Source organism: Hippopotamus amphibius, chromosome 11 (genome assembly GCF_030028045.1).
Source record: "Hippopotamus amphibius kiboko isolate mHipAmp2 chromosome 11, mHipAmp2.hap2, whole genome shotgun sequence".
NCBI lineage: Eukaryota > Metazoa > Chordata > Mammalia > Artiodactyla > Hippopotamidae > Hippopotamus > Hippopotamus amphibius.
The window spans coordinates 74,096,930-74,110,170 of NC_080196.1; the positions used below are offsets into that span (position 1 = coordinate 74,096,930).

Below are 13,241 nucleotides of genomic sequence, written 5' to 3' on the forward strand. Positions count from 1 at the left end.
TGCACCGCAACAAAGAGTAGCCCCTGCTCGTCGCAACTAGAGAAAGCGTGCTTGCAGCAATGAAGACCCAACGCAGCCAATAAAAAATAAATAAGTAAATAAATATATTTAAAAAAAGAAACAGTGGTGACGTCAAGAAGAGCAGTGTCCATGTGATTGCTGAGGCTCTGGGGGGAGGTGGAGAGCTGGATCCTTGTATCACTCCTTGCAGCAAAATAATTCCAGATGGATCATTATTTGTATGAAATCAGTAAAATTCTAAAGGAAAATGTGGACTAATTTTTTATAACCCTGTAAACTAGTAAATTAGTAAAAGTATCTGCACGGCATATGCTAGACCAACAGGTTATTTTCTTAATAGTTTTTACAAATCAATATAAAAAAAACTAACAGAAAAAAATAAAATTTATAAATGTATGAAAAGATTCTTGATCTCACTTGTAATTAATAAAATACAAATGAAAGCATCACAATATTTTCTAAAATAAGAAATCAAATAATTAAAATCACAGATACCACTGGTCACCTAACAGAATGGCGAAGATAAGTGCTGGCAAAGAGGTGGAATCAGGAACTTCCTTATGTCGTTAGCAAAAGTATAAACTGCAATCTCTTTGTAGGGCAATTTGGCAATAATCAAAACTAAAATACATTTTTCCCTGGATCCAATAATATGTACATTTTTCTGACAGTTCTATTTGTATATGATTGTAAAGATTTAGGTAGAAGGATGTTCATTGCATCAGTTTCCTGTAACAGAAGTGACAAACTAAACATAAGACAGGAGATTGATTAAATAAATTATGTAATGAATCAAAAACTATTAACAGACTATTTCTAGCCTTCCCCTTCCATCTGTTAGGTAAAAAGAAATTTGTTTTGGATCAACGTTCTCATCTCTCTCCCTAAGGAAAATGTTCAAAAGCTTTTAGACTTCTGTAATGCAATATCAGGAGGAAAGCAGAGGGCACAGAAAGATGCAAAGCTTTGTGGAATCCAGACAAGCTCAGGAATGTGAGGAGGCATAAGAAAAAGAAAGGTGAATTTATGCAGTATTGCTAGAGACATACAAACCCTTCGCATGTATCATAAATGCAATTTGAGGCTTGAGTTATTTTGAAATACTTTTTGGTGGTGAACTCTATTTCATTGACTTAGGTGGTGCTCTGAGACTGGCCTACATTGCTGGCTTTAGAAATGTCATATACACACAATGAAATCCATAAAGCTAGTAAAAGTATTGAGGTGGAAAAGCATATTGCTAAATGTAAAAAAGCGAGCTGCAAAATGTATACCCTATGTTCCCACTTGTTTAAAAAGCCCATATATTATTTACATACATGTTTTCAAATACATAGATGTTTTCTGGAGGACGTTTCTGCACGTTTATAAAGATTCATACATGTAATAATTTCATTGGCCCTCTTGTTTTGTACTTTACTTTTATTCAATAAATGCTGAATGGTGTTTATAATGATAGTGGTATTGAGTGTTATTTAAACAAAAACAAAAAGTCTCTCTCAGAGACTGTATGTCAACTGAAATAACGCACAATGTGAAAGTTGTTAGTCAAGTTTTACTTGGGGACCTTACCGAAGACCATAGCCTGGGGGACAGCCTCTCAGAGAGCTCTGAGAAACTGCTGCAAAGAAGTAAGGGAGGAACCAGGATGTATGTGAACTTTTCTGCTCAGAAAAAAAAAACATGTAATCAAGCATAAAAAGATTACTGCTAATCACAGGAACAGACATTTCAAGTTAATGATTTTAATGCTTTTCTAAGTATGGGAAGATGAAATAATCTGGGGTCTTTGAAATTTTTCCTTAGGTATGTATCTTACTTAACTACCTAGTGGTCAGTATATCCAATGCACAGAATACTTCCCCTTTTTTTCCATCCTGAATTCCCCTCAGGGCACACACATTAGCAACTGCAGTGGTTAAAGGCGTAATCCTTGTAGAACTGGGATGGCAGGAAACATTTTTTTCTTTACGTGAGTGAAAACAATTTTCAGAGAAGGAGAAAATACACCATGATGTGACAGATTATCTATAATGGTGGAGTTATATATGACTTTTTTATTCTTGTCTGTAAACTCTTGTGTATTTTCAAAGTTTCTACCATAAGCATGGATTTCTTCATCAGCAAAAAAACATTTCTCTTAAAAATACGATAGTTTATTTTTAAAATATATTCTAGTCTTTTGGATATTGTCAAAGCTGTACAAAAACAGAACCAGAAAAACATATATAGTTAAAAGATCTTTTTGTTACTATTTTGGTGAATAGTAGACATAATTTGTTGGATATCAAAATTCCTGCCCATCCTAGAAATCTTTCATGTGGTGCTTAAAATTTCCTTTACTCAAGTCGATTATTTAGTAAAGGTTTTGTTTGTTTGTTTCCCCCATAAGGACTTTGCTAAAATTGGAAGGGTAACTAACCCACCAGGATCCAGGGAATACGTTACAGAGGTAGTTCTTGGACTGTGAGTTACCACCCGAAGGGCCTGTTAAACCACAAAGGGCAGTTTCATCCCCTAGGGTTTCTGATTCAGTGGGTCCAGGGTGAGGCCCATAATTTGCATTTCTAACAAATTCCTATGTGGTGATGCTGCCAGCTGGTTCAGTGACCACATTTTGAGTACCTCTGTGTGACGTATACTACATCATCAGCGAGAGCAAGCAGGTGCGTGAGGCCAGCAGGTTGTCACGGCTGAAGGTCCAGAGGGGATCCCTATAGTTTCAGTGCCCAGCCAAGGCAGGTGGACATTTCAGGGCTGAGGAGGTGGGGAGGCAAGTCAGTCACTGAATCAGCGGCTTTGTAGAGTAGGGATAAGGAATGTCACCTGCATCATGGGCCTGACTCCACTGGTTTGGATCACGGCTACAGGTGGATATTTAGTCTTTTCATTGTAAATTGGCTTCCACTGTGGGGAGAAGCGATCCTTACCTCCATCTCCTTACCTTCAAAACGGAAATGAAGGATGCTCTGGAGTAGTTTTCGTAATGAAATCTGGGGGGAAATGTTACCAGAAATGCATATAACATTTTTTTAAATCTTTGTGTCACTTCACTTCACCTAAACTTAACGGATTCTGGTCCCACCTCTGGGTCAGACTTCCCCCCGGGGTGGTGAGGGGCTCTGCTGCCGCCCGCGAGTTCCCTGCCACGCTTGGCTCCGCCCGCAGATGGTGCGGTTCTAGCGTTTTTCCGAAAGTGGGCCGAGCGGACGGACAGCAGACATTGGGTGGCTCTGAGGCATCGCCCACCGCCACGCTCCGCCCGTCGAGCGCTCTCGGATCACCACACGGTCAGGCCACGGCGTGGCGCCGCCCCCAGCTCCGCTATAAGTGCCCAGGCACGGATTCCTTTTGGGTAACTGGGTTTGCAAGGAGAACCTGCTTGGCGTGCTCACTGGGCCCGCTGAGAAGTGGGGTCTTAACTGGGAAAACAGTCCGCACGCACTCCCGTTTGTTAAAACCTTCTCGCCCACCGTCTCCAATCGAGGAAGGACAAAAAAGGGAGAAAGGATTTAAAGCATCAAAGCCACACGCCGTTGGGACAACTCCAGAAATATCTTTCCCGGGACGGATTCCAAGGGCTCAGCGGCTCGGGTCTGCGAGTCCCTGGCCCGGTTCCCCGCCCCCAGGCTCCGCAGGACGAAGCGGCGAGCTGGGACTGGGGAGGCCGCTGTGGCATCAGGAGGGCGGGTCCCGACTAGCCCCGCCCCTGTCCCGCCCTCCCCGGGCCGGCCCCGCCCCAGGACGGGTCCAGGGCGTCCCGGCAGCGGCTCCACCCATAAGTGGGAGGAGCCGGCGACGCCTTCGTCCTTCCTGACCTGCGCGCGCAGGCAGCCGCAGCCGGCGTCTGTTTCCTCTCTGCCCGCGCGGGAGTCTGAGACAGCTTGGGACGCCGGAGCGATCCTGTCAGCCGAGCGGAGCCTGTCAGCCGAGCCTCACCGACGTCCGCAGCCCGGAGCCACGGCAGCATGAGCGCGCGTGGCCCGGTCCTCGGCCTCCTCCTGCTGCTGCTCTGCCCGGCGCAGGTGAGCGGCCGCCGGCGACCGGGGCGGGCTGTGGGGGACGTGGTGGGGCCGCGAGTCGGGGAGGGCGGCGGGCTGTGCAGCGGCTCGGGCGCCCGCGGCCCCAGAGAGGACGACCCGCGGGGCCAGCGGGTCCCGGGGAAGTTGGTCCAGCGATGGAGCCCCTGGAGGTTCCCCCCACCTCTCCGGTGCCTTTCTCCAGCCACGCGGTTTTCCCTGTGGTCTGGGAGACGGTGGCAACTGGGGGCTGCTTGTTTTACTTGTTTTGAGCTCCTTACACCTCTGGTCACCTGATTTCTGGGTTTAGGATGTGGCGTCAAGAGAGGAGGAAGAAAATGGGTAGAGAGGAATAGGGTTCTTACATTTTACCTGCCATTTTTCCCCCTTAATTCTCCCACAAGCACACGAATTCTTTACAAATTAGTTTAGAAGATCTGACCACTTTATTTCTTATCCTTCTCTCCTAAAGATGAAGGAGGGAGGGGTGGTAAATAAAGGCACCAAATTGGAACAGACCTAAGTACTTTACCTAAAGCAGCTTGGTCTTCTAAAGGCTGCAAGTTACCTCTTATCCACTCCCTTTACCTCTTTAGAAACTGAGGCCCACAGGTGCAGAGTTTAATTGAATTTCGCCTTGTCACAATACTAGCTGCGGAAAGGCTGGGGCCTGGAACTCCGGGTCCTGACTCCCTGGCTCGGCTTTCCCTTGGTTTAGTAGTAGCCTTGGGCGTGAGCGTCTCGCTGCTGTTTGTGTGTCTGCAGTTTTCTCCTTTAAAACTGTGGGTGTCACAGGAGATGTGTAAGGTACATTGCTGATTAAACCAGATCCGAATGGGAGTCCCAGGCCCCGTGCCCACTCACAGGTGTGACAGTGATGAGGTAGCGAGTCACAGGGGAAGGCAGATTAAGGGCTTCCCTGCACTAGAAAAACCTCCCCTTAGACTTCCGCATGGTTCTCAGCAGGGGGTAGGTGATGCTGACCTGGGAAGGGCCTCCTGCATGTGCCTGTGGGGGTCACCAGAGGTGTGGGCTTGTGGAGGACCACATGTCTGGTGCCTGGTGGGGAGGGGAGCCAGAAGAAAGGGGGGTTTCTGGGAGGTGCTTTGGAATGGGGTCAACCAGTAGACCATCTGCCAGCTCTGTGGCTTTGGGCACATTACTCTTTCAAGCCTAACTTTTTCTGAAGATAAACAATACCTCTTATGATCTTTGGGGTATTAAGTAACGTGATGTATGGAGAGACCTCATCACTGTAGTAAAAACTCAAGAAATAGTAGCAGTTATTTGCTTCAAAAATACAGCTATTCAATTTCCCTAGAGTTTTAGGTCAGGATCTAATAGGCAGGCTTCACATGGTTAAGTAGCTTTAACTTATCTCTGAAATCCTTTTACTTAAAGGTAGCAGCCAAGGCCGATGGCCAGTGAGCGCCTCTCCTCCGAGGACTTTTGTGATAGGTCAGAGGTTGGTCACAAGTTTCTTGCAAAACGCCTGGAAGGCTTGAGGAGGTTTGTAAATATGGGCAGGAAACACTCCTATTGTTATTTTTAAGATTAGCTTCCTCATGGCTGCAGAGGCTTTCAGTACACCTGAAATGTGATGGGGTGGGGGGGGGTCCGGATTTTAGAATTCTCACCAGTGATAGCAGCTCATCTGGGTTCAGTCTGAGCACCAGTAAAGTTCTGTCACAGAATTATAGACTAACTGTCCTTCATAAGGTCTGAAATATGTTTGGGCGGTGGGGGATTTTTGCTTTCCTTAACTTTTAATTTTTACAGATGGTAAAATAACATTACTAAGACTGCATGGTTTTTAAACTTTGTGCTCATCCAAATAATGTGTGCAGTTTTGAGAAGTAGTACACATCTCTCCTGACTGTAATTTTTATAAGCTTTTTTTTTATTTTAAGAACTTGGAGTAGAATGAGGCCTGGGTAGGAATTAAGTCATTAAAACTGCTTTTCCTGAGGAGATCTAGAATGGGTTAATCTTTCAGCCTGAGAGCATTGAAGAATAACCCTCTGAAACTGAAGCGAGTATGGGTAATCTTTCCCAGTCTCTCCCATTCCTTGACTGATGCTGTGATCAGTTATTTTACTAACATAAGTTTTCAAGGGAAAATGAGTTGTTTTTTTAATCATTAGCAAGTGGGCAAAAAGAAAACGACTTGCTGAATAGGTCTTTGTATTCCTTCAGTGTTTGTCATATTACCCAGAACAAAGAATCCTCTTTCCTGGGTAACCCTTCCCCTCCCTCCACTCCGCCTAAAAGGGATGCTTTTCAGGGATGTTTTGTGGATGACACATTACCTATGCGGAAGCCTGGAGTGGGCCATCTCTAACCTTATCTCAGGTGCTTTGTCTGCTTTTTCACCCACAACTCTGTGAAGGGCACCAGCTCTCCAGCCAAATAAACTACTTGCTGTCAAAACCCTGCCCATCCTCCAAGGCCCAGTTCAAAAGCTTCATCATCTGTGACATTGTTATCCTGTTCCCCCAACTAGAACGCCTTCCCTCTGAAGTTCTATATCTTTGTTTAAACTGCTGTAGCAGCAGCGTTTATGGCCTGGCACAAGACTTAGAGTTAAAAGACTTGGTGTGGGTCTTGACTCTTCCTCTTACTAGGAGTGATCTTGAGCAAGGCAGTCTCCTCCTCTGTAAAATGGGGTTAACAACTCTGCCTACTTCTCAGGGTGCTTGTGGAAAGACAGAGAAATATTGTTTGAATTGAACTGCGGTGCTGCAGGCTCCTTGAGGGCAAGAGCTGTATTTTACCATCTCCAACATGGCCTGGCCCTTAGCTTTTACTCTTCTGCTTAGCAAATCGTTGGGCCTTCATGGATTTGGGTGAGGGGATAGGATCAGGGAGGGATTCAGAGGCTAGTGGAGATCAGAACTGGATTTGCACTTGGTGTCTGGGTGATTGCAAAGATCAGTGGTGGCCCGACAGGCTTCCCTTTGCTTGGACTATGCTTGTTATTTTCGGTCTTTAGAATATTTGCTTTGGCAAGAAAACTTTAAAACACATACACACACAAAACCCAAAAAAACCCAGCTGTCTCTGATGCAAATGTACTGTTGGGGGATTTGAGAGGGAATCTTTAGAAATGGACCAGAGAGGAACTCAAATTACCATCATTCAGTAATTTCATAAATATGAAGTAAGTGCAGTGTGGGATGCAAAGCAGATCAAAAGAATCACCTATCCAGAAAGCGGTCTGTCTGTGAACTGTGACGTGCTGTGTAAATGTTAGTAGTTACTATCCTGTCTTGTTCATAGTGATGGGAGGAAAAGTGGACGCATAAAAAAATTACAATGCAAAGAAAAGTGTGCTCTAATGAAAGGACAGAATGCTGTGGGGAGTCCATTTTTGAGAGCATTGGAGGGTGAATTAATGCTTACCAGGCGGACAAAAGGAAAACTGGAGAAAGTAGGGAGGAAAGTTACCCAGTTGTTCCTAAAAGCCATTGAACTATACACTTAAATGGTGAATTTATGGTATGTAAATTATCTCAATAATATTTTTAAATGGCATCCTAGCTTACAAGAGACTAAAGAAAAACGAATTACCTAATGTTTGCATAGTACTCCATTGTGATGACACCTCTGCTCTTGTTTTAACCACCCAAGACCCCTTAAGATAGGTGTGATGCTGTTTTTCCTGTTTTACAGATGTGGATATTAAGGCTCTTGTTTGGCCCAAGGTCACATAGCTGGTAAATGGCAGACTGGGGCTTGAGCCACTGTCTTCTGACTTCTGGGCTCTACTTTATTCAAATTCAAAATGTCGCTACCAGCTTATTCATATTTAGCAAGCTCAGTTGAATGGGTGTTCAGCAGATGTTCCACTTGGAGAATAACATTCAAGGCATGTTCCTGGCTTCAGTGTGGCTTCTCCCAAAGCCAGTGATAGATCAGGGGTGGATTTAGCCTGCTGCCTGAGCCTTGGTTCAGTTGTCACATTGTGTGAACATTCCGTATACTGTGGACGGTAATCACCCCCATCCACTTTCCTGGTTTTGTCTTAGCCATGTGGCTTTTGGATTATTTTTCAAACTCGTGGGTGCTGGGGCTCAGAAATGTCTAAGACTTAGTTGTGTGACCTTGGGTGAGCCAGTTAAACTGCAAGCTGGAGGGGTTATCTGTAAAGAGAAGACTGGCTGAGCCCGTCTGATTCTAAAAATATACTTTAAATACCCATCTAAAGGCATGCCTGGTGCTCACACAAATTATCCTTTGTTATGTTTACCCTGGGTTGGCTGTAAAACAGAGTTCCAGAGATTTCCATCAATAAAAGTCAGACCAGACAAGCCTCCACCCCAAAAGTCCTGTCAAATTTTTTGGTCTGCCTACCAGACTCCAAAGGACACAATAGGCAGCTTAATCTCTGGATGGGATCCTCCGAGCCGCCTCCTCCACCCTGTCCTGGGTTATCCTGACGGGCCAGCCCAGCCTGTCTGCTCCAGCCCTCGCCAGAGCTGGAGCTGGGCGCGTCTCCAGGTTCCGTTGTGAGCTTTACTCATCCAGGACAGCAGCAGAGGTGAGGGACCAGGCCCTGTGCTCCACCTCTGTGGGATGGCCAGGTGTGGCCTGGGGCTGGGGACAGTCACCGGTCCTGAGGAAGTGAGTCAGGACTTGACAGCTGCCCAGAGTTGTTCGTAAATGGTAGTCATTAGTCCTACAAGTAAAGAAGCCTGTGTGGAAAGAGGGACACCTGTTGTAGGACAGTAGTGGATGGGACAGCCCATCCCTGGCGCGTTGTCACCATCTAAGGATACGTCCGTGCACAAACTGAGCTGGAGTTTGAACGGTGCAGCAGCTGGGGGGTGAGCATAGGAGGGAGAATGCTTACCCTTATGAGCCCTGTGACCTTGGAGAATCCTCTCTGTTTCCTTACCTGTAAAATTCTGCAGTACTACTCCATGGGGTGTCTGAGAGTTAAACGAGCCAAGGAGGGAGAAATCACTCAGCTTTGTGCCTGGTACTTGATTGATGTTCATCAAGCATTTGAAGGTGAGTTGGTTAATATTCAGCCTGGAGTATAGGATTCTGTTGCTGATGTTCCGAGTCCCTCCATGTGATAAGATGTGCTTTCACGGAGCTTCCAGTTAAGAGTCTGTTTAACAACTGCTAGAGTTGCTGACATATAGCAGAAGGGGCTTTTTTTTTTTAACTTTCCTGAACTATTCCTATTATTATTGAAAGATGCTTCCCTGTGCAGTCATATATCCAAAAATTAAACTCTAGAGCATGTCGTGAAATAGCCATATGGCCTAACCTTTAAAAGCAGAGACGGCCTAGCCTTGTAGCTACTAAATTCTGGGTTAAATCCAGAGCAACTTCTTACATAATCCAGTCAAGCTCCTTTAACTCATTGTGTACATTTTGATGGTTTCTGAATCAGTGAGCACTGGATGATATACTATAGAAAATTTGAAAGGAAGTATAACACCTGGGCTCTGCCCTGTAGGATTCTATGGTCTTATAGGGCAATCAAGACAGGTAAGAAAATACTCTTGCAGCCTCTACCCACTTACACAACTTTGTGGTTCTCATAAATACAAGTTCTGCTTGATTCTAGGGCAGGAGCCAGCAAATTATGGCCCGGCCAGAGCCTGTATTGTGGATAGTTTTCTTGGGACACACCCACGCCCATCTTTTACCTATTGTCTGTGGTTACTTTTGAGCTGCAGCAGACAGGGTTGACTATGTACCATATTTCATATTTGGCCCTCTAAGGAAAAGTTTACCCACCCCGTCCTGGTGGATCCACGGGGGAGCTTGTAGAATGTAAGTGACAGAGAAATCGTTTGCCAGAGCTCTGGGTGCAGGACACCTGCTGCCTCGAGCAGTGAGAATGGATGCCTGTGAGCACCAGCCAGCTGCTGTCTGGGGCTGACCTACCTCTGTCCCCAGACAGCTTACCCGACGGGGGAGCATCGGGACCAGATCCAGGTGATAGGAGTCAGTTAAATTTAGTGGAGGCAGGGAGTCTTGGGTGAGGCTTGTTAGGAGGGAGGCCGTTCCAAGATGGGTGGGACTGAAACCCGTGGAGGAAACAAGGCACAGCAGACAAGGGCTGGAGTCTGGCCTTGGGGACCCCGATAAGTACGGTTACGGGCAGTTCAAGTAGAACCAACAGCCAGTCATGGAGCGTCGTAGAGATTTGTTTGTGGAAAAGCTGTTTAAAAAGTTATTGCACTTGTGTGTGTTTGTGTGGATACATCTCTACAGATTTGCCAGTGGGGGGAAATTGAAAGCCTGGAAGACCTAGATCTAATAAATTAGCGTTGGTTAGGGGTGGAGAGGTGAGGGGGAGCTTACAGTGTTATCGCATATACACCTGAGATGTTTGAATATTTGGATGGGTGGGTATTCTGTAATCAAGGAAAAGAAAATCTACACTCATTTAACATTTTAGGAACCAGTCAAATGTTTAAATGCTTAAATAAGGGTTTTGGTGGTCATGGATAACTCTGTAAGAGACTGGTTGGTGTCTGTGAGATGGACTTGTCCCCCACACCCCCCTTAGTGCTTTGGCACCACCTGTTATTAAAGACTCAGGCTGTGTTGATGAGACCCTTAGTGTTTCAACTGACGGTCACTCTTCTCTGTTTAATCTCAGTATAACCGAGAATGTGCTTTCTGCAGTCCTTGCCACTGGGCTTTTCTCTTACATGCTGCAGAACATCTGAGCTCATGTTTTGTTTTGTGGTAAAATACACATAAAATTCGCCATTTTAAGAGTACAACTCAGGGACATGAGGTACATCACATGTCGTGCAACCACCACCACCATCCATCTCCAGAGCTGGCAGACCTCCAACCTTGGTGGGTTTATTTCAGTATCGGGCAGGATACATCCTTCCCCAGATGAGTATCATTGGTGTGAAGTCAGCACCAGGTGTCCTTGTATCAGAGGAAAGGCAGCTTTCACCCAGTCACCTTGCAGGTGCTTCCCTGAGAAGGGAAGTGCGTGGCCTCCACCTGAGCCCTTGATTGCCCCACGTGCACCCTTGTTCTCAGTGTGGCTTGTGCGGGAATCTTCCAGGGATCTTGAGGTGCAGCCGTTGTCTTTGTTGATTAAGTCCTGACCTACCTCTGTGCTCTGGCGATTCGGGGACTGGAAATCCCAGTTGTTCGGATGTCAGCTGGGTTCTGAGATGAGCATGGCCCAGTCAGTGGTCTGCTGAGGAGTGACCCTCGTGCAGCATAAGGAGTAAGAGCTCCAGCTTCCAAACCAGCCAGGCCTTGGGTAGGGTCTGGCTCTGCCATTTCTCGGACGCGGCCTCAGATGAGTACTTTACCTGTGTACCCCACAGTTTCCTCATGTGTGAGATGGTGTTATTTTAGTTCCAGCCTCACAGATCTGTTGTGGGATTGAGATGACAGGGCATCCTTAGCTAGTGCCTGGCCGCTGGATGCCGGGGCGGGGGGAGTGGTTAGGGTGTTGAGGTGTACCCCCATGGGAGCAGACCACGTGGTGGGAGGTGAGGCGGTGGACAGAGGATGGCTGTGGACTCTTGGGGAAGGGTTCAGGGAGGGAAGGGGTGAGGGAGGCTGCACCGGGGAGGCTTCCCGGGAGGTTGGTGGGAAAGGTACCTGCGCTTTAACCCTTGATGAAGAGGGCCTGGCGATAGAGGAAAGATTGGTTTCTTTTGAGCACCTGGGCTGTCTGGCAGGTGGTTGGAAGTTCAGCTGGAGAGGAGTTGAGGTGGTTTGAGCAGGAGGTTGAAATGAAGCAGCCTTTATGGGCAGGAGCAGGTGAAGGCACCAACACAGTGGTGAGGCTGAACATGTGGACAAGGAGGAGGCCAGGTGGTGGAGGTCCCTAGGGAGGCTCAGGACAGCAGCACCAGCCGGGCCTGGGGCTGCGGGAGGCACTCAGGTTTCAGCTGTAGGTGAGACGAGGGGAGGTGGAGAGACAGACTCAAGTGGGAAAGAGGCCTCCCCCACCAGTGCAGGCGTGTGAGTGCACAGGTGTGCAGGCCTGCACAGGCGGTGGGTAATGCTAGAATGAGGACCTTAATTATAGGATTCATAATGTCTTATTGAGAGTCTGTTTCTGGACCTATGTTCTGGTTTGAGTCCTGGCTCTGATGCTCTTGGACAGGTTATTTAGCCTCTCTGCCTCTGTTTGCTCATCTGTAAATTGGGCATAATAATAGCACCTCCCAGGACTTCCCTGGCAGTCCAGTGGTTAAAGACTCTGTGTTTCCACGGCAGGGGGCACAGGTTCGATCCCTGGCTGGGGATGTGTGGCCAAAAAGAAAGCACCTCCCTCATGCACTTGTTGTAAGGATTCTTTGGGTAAATATGTGAGAGCAGTTAAAATAATGCCTGGTACACAGCGAGTGGCCTGTGAGTACCTTTAGACAGGTAATGTGGGAAAGTAGACCTGAGTGGGACTCAAGCCCAGTTTCTTCCTGGCCGCAAAGAAACCACAAGTGGTTTATTTTCTTCATGTCTTTGGATCCTCTTTGGTGAGGTCCCAAACAGTTGGAAGACAGTGCACAGGGAGCGGGGGAGGGAGTCACAAGAGGGAGGGGATATGGGGATATGTGTATAAATACAGCTGATTCACTTTGGTGTACCTCAAAAACTGGTACAAGAGTGTAAAACAAATATATTCCGATAAAGAGCTTTAAAAAAAAAAAGGAATAATTCCTTACGTTTGATTGGTAGTGCTTTCTAGTTTCCTAAGCACTCCTCATTTATTCCCGCATTCAGTCTTCATACCAGAACTGTGACGTCCGCGGGGGTTATGCATGCAGTTAGTTCACAGGTGGGAGACGCCTGCTCGGCTTGGCCAGGTTACCTGCTCCAGGTGCAGCCGGGCTCAACATTTGCTGAGGATCAGAGCCCAGGACTCCTGACCTCCCGCCCCTCAAGATCACCCCTTCACCCCTTCCTCGCTGCCCCACCACTCGCATCTTTCTACTTGGTGGGTAGAAACAACTTTGCTTTGAAACACATGGTGTAGATTATAAAGGAGGATCTTGTAAACAGGAACCAAACAACAGTGGTCATCTTTATTTTCCCATGGAATGCTAAGTGCTGAGGAAGGGGAACTTAGACTCCAGAGGCCCATCCTCTTAGTCACGCCAGAGTTGTGGTTTTTTGACTGGATTCCTGCCACTCCTGTGGGTGACGTGCCAGAGTGCCCCCTGACTGGGACCTGCTTGCCCTGTTGGTCTGTTG

The 13,241-nt window shown here is 46.9% G+C and overlaps 1 protein-coding gene across 2 annotated transcripts in view; it reads left to right on the top strand.

The window, feature by feature from the left end:
- Window positions 1-3,718: 3,718 nt before the first annotated feature.
- NPC1 (NPC intracellular cholesterol transporter 1) overlaps window positions 3,719-13,241 on the top strand; it is a 46,720-nt gene continuing 37,197 nt past the window's right edge. The window contains exon 1 of one of the 2 annotated variants that reach the window (XM_057698111.1): window positions 3,719-4,046. In XM_057698111.1, coding sequence (XP_057554094.1) covers window positions 3,990-4,046 — 57 coding nt within the window. In that variant the 5' untranslated portion in view covers window positions 3,719-3,989. The remainder of the gene's footprint in view (window positions 4,047-13,241) is intronic. The other variant, XM_057698110.1, reaches the window with a different exon arrangement.